Here is a 10,840-nt window from a genome sequence, read left to right on the forward strand (position 1 = left end):
TCGAAGTGATTTTTTAAATTTCAATTTTTTAAATAAAGTGTGAATTAATTTCAATAAAATACAAACTGTTGTAATTTTTAGTTTTTTTTATAACTTCAACAAATACAAAAACTCTTGTATTTTTTATTGGCGCCCGAGCAGGGACTTGAAATCAAATAATAAATAATTTGAAAATTTTAAAAAAAAGTGAAATTTAGTGATCATTGTTCGGTGGAGCTGCAATTGGCAGCATTGTGATTTTCGTTGAGTTTAATTTTCATTTTCCACGTGTGAAATGGTTGCGGTGAATGTCAGTGTGGTGTCAAGTATCAGCACCAGACAAAAACCGCTAATAATAAAAAAAAAAAATCAACAAATTGACAAGAAGAAGCCAATTTCATCTATCTGATGAAAACACGTGCAGGCTGCTGCTATTGGTTTTTTATTGCTTAATTGTCATTGCTACTGTTGGCCGCTGCTACTGCAGTTTTCTGCTCAATTCTTATTGCTGCTGTTGGCCGCTGCTACTGCAGTTACTGCCATAATTCCACATTGCTGCTACTGGCCGCTGCTACTGCAGACTGCTACTGCATTTCGCTGCTGCTGTTCGCTGTCACTGCAGATTGATACTGCTCTTCATTGCTGCTTCTATTCACCAGTGCTGCTGTTTTCTCTTTCTGGATGGAGTGCAACTGTAACACCACTGCCGTTTGCCAGGTAAGAAAGTGCAAATAATGAAATTGTTGTACCAGGTCATGCTCTGACTAAACAAAATAGTCAAGGAAAGTATTTCAAATAACTTTGCACTGGTAATTATTTGCACTTTTAAAACACATATATTTATATTTATCTATTTCTATAATAAATTATTTGACAAACGTGAAACAAATTTACGAAGCTGAGGTTGAGCTTCATTAACAAATACGTTCGGTAAATCCAATTATTTAATACAAATAATTGAGTAATTTGCAGGGGCAAATTATATACAAAGTGAATGCATTTTTCGTTTTCGTTTTCGCCAGTTACTTGCAACCACTTTGTTGGAATTTACCCATAATCACAATATTGATTATTTATCGTTTTTTATTATTCTATAAACAAAGTGAGTGCATCTTTCGTTTCGCTAATTTCTCGCGTTTACTTTGTTGGAATTTACTTACAACCGTCGCTCAACAATATTCAAATATTCTTATCGTTCTTTGCGCTGCATTGCCTTCTCTCTTCGAAATTTTAGTAAATTCACTATGTCAACGAAAAAGCGACCACCATCCCCACAAAAAAATGAAGATTTGGATAAACTAATCCAGCAGCGAGAAACTGTAGTGGCCAGTATCTTGCGTATTAAAAAAGTAATATCGGAAAAAATTGTTGATTTAAACCCTGTAGAACTGGAATGTAGGTTGGACATTCTCAATTCATATATTAAACAGGCCATGACTTGCCAACAAAAAATAGAGTGTATCAACGAGCTTGATGTATTTCGGCCAGATCTAGAAGAAATCTGCGTTGCTTCGAAATCATTGTTTCTACAGGCGCTAGGTAAAAATCGCATGTCTAGTATCCCTGATACTTCGCATGAATGCAGCAATCATCGTTCCAGGCTGCCAAGTATGCGTTTACCTAAATTTAGCGGGAAACATTCTGAGTACAAAAACTTCATAAGCCTTTTTGAAAGCTTAGTGCACAATGATCAGTCGCTAACTGATATTGAAAAATTCAATCATCTCATTTCGTGTTTGTCTGACGAAGCTCTTGGTAAAGTTAAGGCATTTCAACTCACTGAAACTAATTACTCAAAGGCATTAGCTAGTTTAAAAAGAGTTTACGATAACACTTGTCTAATCTTTTTCGATAGTATCTCGCTGCTTTTTGAACTGCCAGAAATGAACAAGCCATCTGCTTCTGCATTACGCAATATCATAGATACTGAGTCCCTATTGTCAATAGGAGATGATAAGAACATTTCAAATGCGATTCTTATTCATTTAGTCATGTCAAGAGTCGATGCCGCCACGAAATCTAAATGGGAGGAGCAATTAGATTACAATAAGCTGCCGCTCTGGTCTGATTGCGAGACTGCGTTAAATAAGCGATACCAACACATTTCTGCTGACGAAGCTTCTACGTCAAGGTCTCGATCGAACAGGCCAAAACAAGACAACTGGCAAGGTAAGAATGTAAAATCGTCACTTATGTGCAAGAAAAACAGTTCGCAAGAGGAAAGTAGATGTTTGTTCTGTAATGCGAAGGAACATGTAATAAATTCATGCTCCGCCTTTGCTGCCCTCTCAGTTACTGAACGGTTCAATTTCATTAAATCATCTTCGGCATGCATAAATTGTCTCAAGAAAGGGCACACGGTATCTAGATGCAAGGCGTCACGCTGCAGAGTGTGTAATCGGTCGCACCATACTCTTTTACACCAATATTCTACTAACACTCCTCAAACAGGTTTATCTTATAATCCAGAACAACCTATTATTTCTCGTGCCTCTGTGAATCATAGCTCATCGAATGACGATCAAATTATTCTAGCCACTGCAGTCATAACCATTCAAGGAAAATCTGGAGATTACCAGCTGGCCAGAGCACTGCTCGATTCCGGTTCTCAAGTCAACTTTATAACCGAGGAACTTGCACAACGACTGCAACTAAAAAAAGAAGCGAAAACTCTAAACCTAATTGGCATTGGTGAAACAAACTCCACAGTACGGAAAAAATTACATGCCACTGTGAGATCACGTATTAACTCATGAGTTTTCTACTGATTTTTGGGTAATGCCTTCAATCTCCACTTACCAACCCGACAAATTTGTGCCAATGAGTAATTGGAATGTCCCTTCCAATCTTTCACTTGCTGATCCACACTTTCACAAACCGCAAAAGATAGATCTTCTACTTGGTGCCGAAAGCTTTTTCGAACTGTTGTCGATTGGACAAATAAAACAAGGTACTAATTTTCCAACGCTCCAGAAAACATTACTCGGATGGATTGTATCTGGAAGATTCAAACATGCCGAAAGCCCCAATGCTAAAATTTGCAATCTAATAAGCTCAGATAAAGAAAAGTTGACAGATGACTGTTCCTTAAACTCTCTTGTGAAAAAATTCTGGGAATTGGAAGAAATTCCCAAGGAGCTCACTGTCAAAAAATACACAATAGAACAACAACACTGTGAGACCAAGTTTCTCAACACAATTTTACGCTTACCTTCAGGGAGGCTTAAGGTGCAGCTTCCTTTCAAGTCCAACTTCAACCTTCTAGGTCAGTCATATGAAACAGCAAAAAATCGTTTTCTCTCACTGGAACGCAGGTTGTCGAAAGACTGTATGCTTCAGAAGCTGTATATGGAGTTTATGGCAGAGTATCGTGACTTAGGTCACATGACATTAACTACTGACAACTTTTCTTCGACACCTCATTACTATATACCGCATCAGTGTGTGTTGCGACCTCAGAGTACCTCGACAAAACTTCGCGTCGTGTTCGATGCTTCATGCCGAACATTTTCACAAGTGTCGTTGAACGACATTCTAATGGTTGGTCCAACGGTATAAGAAGAATTGTATTCAATCCTACTTCGCTTTCGTATGCACAAATACGCGATGACTGCTGACATTACAAAAATGTACCGTCAAATCGAAGTTGACGAGGCAGATCGCAATTTCAAGCTTATTCTCTGGAGGAAAAAACCTACGGATCAGATTAGCGTTTATAAACTGAACACAGTGACATATGGTACGTCACCTGCTCCTTTCCTAAACTACTTAAGTGACCTGTACAAGAATTCTCATTCAGTTGGAGCAAGGGTTATCCGACATGACTTCTATGTCGATGACCTATTGACTGGTGCTGACAGTCTGAAGAAACTGGAAACAATTCGTACCCAATGTACTGAAATTCTTGATTCGGCTGGACTTAAATTAGCGAAATGGTTTTCAAACCATAAAACGTATGACTCGTCAGACTTCTTTCTAAATGTTAATAATACTGATTCCACAAAGGCGCTAGGTATACACTGGATTCCCCAGAATGATACGCTTAAGTTCCATGTAGACGAAAAGTTTCATGAATTGCGAGCAACAAAAAGAAACATACTATCAGTATCAGCTCGGCTCTTCGATCCCCTCGGACTAGTATGCCCAATAGTGACTAACGCAAAAATTTTATTGCAAGAACTTTGGCTTCAGAAGCTTGACTGGGATGAGTCAATTCCTATGCATCTCGATTCTAGCTGGCAAGCATTCAAAAGTAACCTGACTCAGATGGACTCTATTTCCATTCCGCGGTATGTTCATATTCATTCAAATATAAAATGCGATATTCACGGTTTCGCCGATGCGTCAATAAGAGCGTACGGCTGTTGCATCTACGTCCGAATCCATGATTCGAATGGGATTCATTCTGAGTTGTTAACTGCCAAATCTAAGGTTGCTCCTTTAAGCACAAAATCAGTACCCAGATTAGAGCTGTGTGCCGCTCATTTATTGGCTAAACTATGGTCTCGAATTCAGCCGTTGATTACTTGCGAAATCGGTGATGTTTATTTTTGGACGGACTCTGAAATTACACTTCATTGGATTAAAACTCACCCATCCACTTAGCAACATTTGTAGCAAACAGAGTTGCAGAGATCCAAGAATGGACGAGCGAAGTTCTTTGGAGACACGTTCCATCAAAGCTAAATCCTGCAGACTTAGTCTCCAGAGGATGTAATGTAGATGAGTTGATTCACTTAATTTGGTTTCGTGGCCCATCATATTTGCTTCAAGATGCAACTAACTGGCCAAAAAATAGTCATTTTCCACTATCAATAGATGAAAAAAGTTTGGAGAAACGAAAGGTCAAGGTCGGACTTTTAGCAGTTGAAATTGAAACTAATGTCATTTCAAAACTAATCTGTAGCCAATCATCTTACCCAAGACTGCTGAGAATTTTCGCGTACATTCTACGTTTTATCACTAAAAAAAATGAGAGAGCCAACGCTCTTATTCCGACCACAAAGGAGCTTAATTGGGCATTCTTGAAAATCGTTGAATTCATTCAAAATCACGAATTCAGGGATGAGATCGAAAAAATACAGAGTCGCATAAATTGCCAGTTAGCATTCAGAAACTAACTTCGTTCATTCATACAGTCCAAGATGGTTCTCGAACATGCAATTTGCTTCGTGTAGGAGGTCGTCTACTAAACGCACCACTGTCTTATGATTCCCTTGCTGTTACCTAAAAAATTGCATTTTGTCGAGATTTATTTACGATTTCTCCATACAACCAATTGTCATGCTGGTCCAAAAGCCTTAGAAGTGCTGCTTCGTGAAAAAATTTGGGTCATAAATTCAAGCAAGGCATGCAGTAAAACCGTAAGAGCATGCATCATTGTTTTCGATACAAACCTAAGCTGTTGACCCAAGTAATGGGAAACTTACCTGCAGATCGGTTAAAGGCACTACGACCCTTTTTAATTAGCGGTGTCGATTTTTGTGGGCCTGTATACACTACTTTGAAAATTCGTGGTCGACCACCAGTTAAAATGTATATCGCAGTGTTTGTTTGTTTCACGTCAAAGGCTATACATTTAGAACTTGTAACAGATCTGACAACTAACTGTTTTATTTTTTGTCTTAAAAGGTTTGCCGGAAGACGAGGACTATCAGAAAAAATCTATTGCGACAATGCGACAAATTTTGTAGGTGCCGATCGCAAGCTGAGAGAGCTGATAGAGGCGTTTCGAGAGCACAAGGACGATCTGGCATACTATGCTGCACAAAGGGGCATAGAGTTTGTCTTCATACCACCCAGGGCACCTCATTTCGGAGGATTATGGGAAGCGGCGGTAAAGTCGGCAAAACACCACATACAACGAACAACCAACAGTGCGCTCCTTACCAGCGAAGAACTGCAAACAGTGCTCATAGAGGTAGAAGCCCTCCTAAATTCTTGTCCACTCAGTCCATTGAGTCAAGACCCAAACGACAAAGAGGCGCTAACACCAGCACACCTGTTGATAGGAGGTACTCTTTACACGCTGCCGCAAGAATCCGCGCAAGGCGTCTCCGACAACAAATTGAGCACTTTGAAACGTTGGCGTCTGTTATGCGAGCTCAAACGAAGGTTTTGGCAGGCCTGATCGAAAGATTACATCCTACAGCTGCAGCCCAAGAACAAGTGGGTGTTCAAGCAGCCGAATCTCGCAGTCGGCCGACTAGTCGTCGTCCAAGAAGACAACCTTCGCTCTCACCAGTGGAAGCTCGGAAGGGTGGAAGCCGTAATTACAGGTCGCGACAATAAGGTCAGGGTCGTTGACGTCAATACCAGCAACGGAATTCTGAGGCGTCCAGTTCACAAATTAGCGATGCTGCCGGAAAATTGAACACATAATCGTGCTTCAACGCGGCCGGTGTTGAATGTTTATATATTTTTTCTATGTTTAATTTGCTTTCTTTTAAAAGTAGTTAAAATAACGCGCGTGTTGCTCATTTTTTTATGGTAAATATGCAACCCAATGTTGACTTTCGTCAACCTTGCACATATACGGTACTTCAAAATATAAAAACAATATTAATTTACAGTTTTTTGGCTTCAAGATTGAACTAGCATTCTCGATCGCTCTCTTGCATTTTAAATTCCAAATGAACAGCACGCGTTTTATTTTTGATATTCTTTCTTTATATATTTTTATTTTATTACATTTCGAAGTGATTTTTTAAATTTCAATTTTTTAAATAAAGTGTGAATTAATTTCAATAAAATACAAACTGTTGTAATTTTTAGTTTTTTTTATAACTTCAACAAATACAAAAACTCTTGTATTTTTCAGAAACCATTTTATCATTTTTAAGGTAGCTGTCAATCAGTAAGATGTTAACCGGTAAACAAAAATGTTGATTTTAAACATTTTAAAAATGGATGGAGTAAAACTACAAATTATTTTACTGTTATTGCGAAAAAATAACTTTCGTTTCTTGGCGAACTATTTCATAAATTGTGTTCTTTCTATATTTTTTGCCGTCCAATAATTTAACTATATCTTTTCCGCAATTATTTTAATTAAACATTCTTCCTCCTCTTTCATCCAATTTTCTTTTTTCTCCATTTTTTTAGTTATTTTTGTCAACAGAGTTATTTGTAATAAAATTTAAATTCAAACTAAACTGCTTTCAAGGTGTTTACGCAATGCTTAAAACTGACGTTTCTTACTAAAAGTGATGTTAAACTACTTTACATTTGTATGAACATAATTCATAAAAACATATTACATATGTATATACACATAGCACAAAAAGTCTTCGGACACCCATAAGATTTTTCTTAAATTTCACATAACTTATTTAATTTTTAGTTAAATTGATACTTGTTTCCTAATTTATTTTAACCAAAAAAATGACAATGAATTTCAAACATAAAAAATTACAAGTTATTCTTTGAAAAAAATTATACACAATTATATGCAATACCAACAATTTTTGAAGCAAAAATAAATAATTTAAATTAAAACACAGAAATCTACGTTTAATAGCCTGTAGCATAACCTCTGCGTTTAATAACCTCTTTTAAGCGTTTTTGCATGGACTCAACCAGTTTTGCAGTATCCTGTACGTTTATTAATTGCCATTGTTGTAGTGTTTGAAGTCGCCTGGGAGCATGGTTCAGTAGCCAAATCCGTACGATCGTTGCTATATGCTTAGAGTAGTTGTCCTGCTGAAACAAAAAGTTTGCTTCAAGCCCTAACATTTTGGAATTTTCTTTCAAAGTTGTTTGAAGTATATTTAGATACCTATATTTGTCCAATGGTATCTTGTATAAATTCAAGTTTACCAGCACCGTTACTTTCCATACACTCCCAACCTATTACGCCTACACCACCATGTTTCGCCGTTGAAATCAATTTTTGTTTATCATAGGCTGTACATGATTCTCTCCACACAAATTTTCCAACTTTGATTCCAAATATGCAGAATATAATATCATTGGAGAAAATTACTTTTTTTGTGGCTGTTCGTAGACTTTTTATGCTATGTGCATATTCATAGCACTTTAAAACGTAATTCAACTAATTTTTTCCATGTTTCCGGTTTCTGGTTATAAAAGCAGAAATCATTTGATTGCGTTCATATATTTACAAACATTGATCCCTTATTGATCCAGAGTAAGTAAGCGGGGAATACTATTCGCTGACTTATAAAGTTTTTTTAATAATTTGTCTTATCTTTTTTTTTTTTTTATTTCAGAACTGTTCAATTTTTTTTAAAAAGTATTACATAAAACAAAAAAAATTTCATACTAGAAATATTTTAGTCTTAAGTTTTAAAATACTGCCAGATTATAAAAAAGAAATATAAAAATATTAAAAAACTTTTTTAGTCCACCGACTATCAAACAGTACTTTTACAATTTAATATTTGTCAACATTATTATGTAAATAAAATTACTTTAAGTGGACAATTATATTGAATAATTGAATGATTTACTAATTTAAATTTTAATTATAATAATAATAATAATAAGTTACTCAATATATAATTTATATTAGGGTTATATAATTTACACCTAATCTTGTGTAATTTCACATATATTATGTAATTTTTGTATTCCAATTTAAAAATGGTTTGATTCTGGTTAATTTTATTAAATTTTTAAAAAAATCTTATATTAACTAAACACATTTTTAAACAAAACTAAAATTAACAATTTTTTCTAAAATTCAATGAAATTTATACCAATTTCGGAAAAATATATATAAATATTTTACTTTGTTTTTTAATAAGAAGTGATTATTTGCGAACTGTTGTATTAAACTGAAAACAGCACTTTTCAAATTTGTTGAATTATTATGGCGATTACTGCTTTTAATCAATAGATTCTACTTGACATTTTAACCTAGAATATACATACATATATTCATTGTGTTTTAGTTTTAATACTGTGCAAATAGTCTTCTTTGCGAACAATGCAGCTAGAAATAAATAAATCGAATTACTTCATTAAATTGATGCATCAGTTTTATTAAAATACAATTGATACATTAAAATATTTTTACAATTTACGTTACCATTTTAAGTTTTATTTTTAATTTAAAATAAACAACTTTTTGAGAAACATGTGTTTCAAAACTTAAATACAGAAATATACAAATATATAAAAAAAATAGGTTCAACTATTTCTATGATACTAATTATATTTTATATTATATATATATTATATGAGACACGCGAAAAAAAAAATGCGTTAAATACTAAAAAACAAAGTACTATTTTTTTTAAAATATTGCTAATATTTTTTGGCTTAAAACTTGACATTAATAATGTTTGAGCTTACCTCTTCATCCAATGTGCTAGGAAACATGCGAGTAGGTAGGTTCTTTTCAAGACTAAAATGATCCTCTGTAGTTTTTCTATACACAGGATTTTCGAAATTGATAGATGTACCTCGTCTACTGAAGTGGCGATATGCAATATACAACAACTATGAAAAAATCATATTAGATTTGAAAAAAATTTTAGATGAAACTTAAACTTAAAAAGTAGTATTTTTAGAAACTTAAATATTGGGAAAAAAAGTAAAGTAATTTTAAAGGATAAAAAATTTCGTATAATTCTTTTAGTCCATCCTTTACAAATCGGACATCTTTTTTACTTTCGATTTCGATGAAATTTTTTTGTGAGCTCCTTTCATAAAATAATAAGACCCGTATTTCGAGAAAAAATTTTAAAATTTTTTTCCTAGGAGATATTAGGAGGGATTTTGAGAACTGCCACAATCCGTCCGATTTGTAAAAGAATAACCCATATACAAAAATCAAAACTGTTTGCTTACCGATCCTACTAACATAGACATGCCTATTAAAGATGCAATTACGATTAATGCTATGTAACCGGAATCAGATTGTTGCGAATGAATGATGGTGGCATCAGTATGTGTTATATTTCCGGCAGGACGCTTATTTACTGTTAACAAAAATATAAAAATTATTTTAAGGTTGTTTTATTTTATAAAGGATTATTTGATGTTAAACTCAGAAAATATAGGCACGATACTATATTCTACACCCAAAAAGCATTGTTATAGAGTTATAATGGTTTAAAACATTAATTACACACAAAATCATACGAATTGTATTACACTATTTATGCAGATTGTTTTTAGCAGATACTATTAAAAGTATTCGTTGTTCATTTTTCATACATTAACAGCATTTTATTATACAAACATTTTGTGCTCTACTATTTTTATAACTAGATGGCTACAGCTACACAAAGAAATATTAGTAATTTTATTGTTAGATCAGTTTAGTTTAAATTTAGATTCGATTAGTTTTTAATATATTTTATTATTACCGATTTTTTGGTTGTATGGTACTCATGTGAGAAATATTTTTAAGAATATAGCAACAAGTTAAATACATAGGATAAAGGAATAATTCTACAATAAAAAAAATTTTAACGGTAAAATTGTTAGTAAATGATGTTACTATCTTCTATGAAGGCTTTTTTTAAAAAATCAAACACAAGTTTTGTTTTCGCAAACTATATAGCCCTATTAAAAACTGTTTTTAAATTTATTATTTATTTTTTTTTATAGGCTAATTGGTCAAAACTTTTTTATTGTTGTTGTTAAAAATAAAAACAAAAATTAAGAATTCACAATTTGATTTTTCAATAATTTTAATTTTTCTTCGATATTTCGACTTTAGGAAACTAAAACATTATATTCAAATACTAAACCACTTATAATACATAATGGTAAACAAAAGGATAAATGTGTGTGTAAATATATATATATATATATATATTTATATATATGTAAATATAAGGAAAAGTACAATATTTTATTATATAATACTAATGTTTAATACTAAGTT

At 33.6% G+C, this 10,840-nt stretch overlaps 2 protein-coding genes across 2 annotated transcripts; both read left to right on the forward strand.

Moving 5' to 3' along the window:
* The first annotated feature begins 2,757 nt into the window (after positions 1 to 2,757).
* LOC119677169 lies at positions 2,758 to 3,537 on the forward strand. Its single transcript, XM_038088438.1, has one exon. It carries the CDS (start codon positions 2,758 to 2,760, stop codon positions 3,535 to 3,537), a length of 780 nt encoding a protein of 259 aa, XP_037944366.1.
* A 48-nt stretch (positions 3,538 to 3,585) lies between these two features.
* Positions 3,586 to 4,584, forward strand: LOC119677170. Its single transcript, XM_038088439.1, has one exon. The coding sequence runs from the start codon at positions 3,586 to 3,588 to the stop codon at positions 4,582 to 4,584; it is 999 nt and encodes a 332-aa protein (XP_037944367.1).
* The last annotated feature ends 6,256 nt before the right edge of the window (positions 4,585 to 10,840 follow it).

The sequence above is a fragment of the Teleopsis dalmanni genome, chromosome 2, assembly GCF_002237135.1.
Source record: "Teleopsis dalmanni isolate 2A chromosome 2, ASM223713v2, whole genome shotgun sequence".
Classification (NCBI taxonomy): Eukaryota; Metazoa; Arthropoda; class Insecta; order Diptera; family Diopsidae; genus Teleopsis; species Teleopsis dalmanni.

Coding starts and splice junctions, on each gene's coding strand:
- LOC119677169 (XM_038088438.1), top strand. CDS start 2,758: ATGCCTTCAATCTCCACTTACCAACCCGACAAATTTGTGCCAATGAGT.
- LOC119677170 (XM_038088439.1), top strand. CDS start 3,586: ATGACTGCTGACATTACAAAAATGTACCGTCAAATCGAAGTTGACGAG.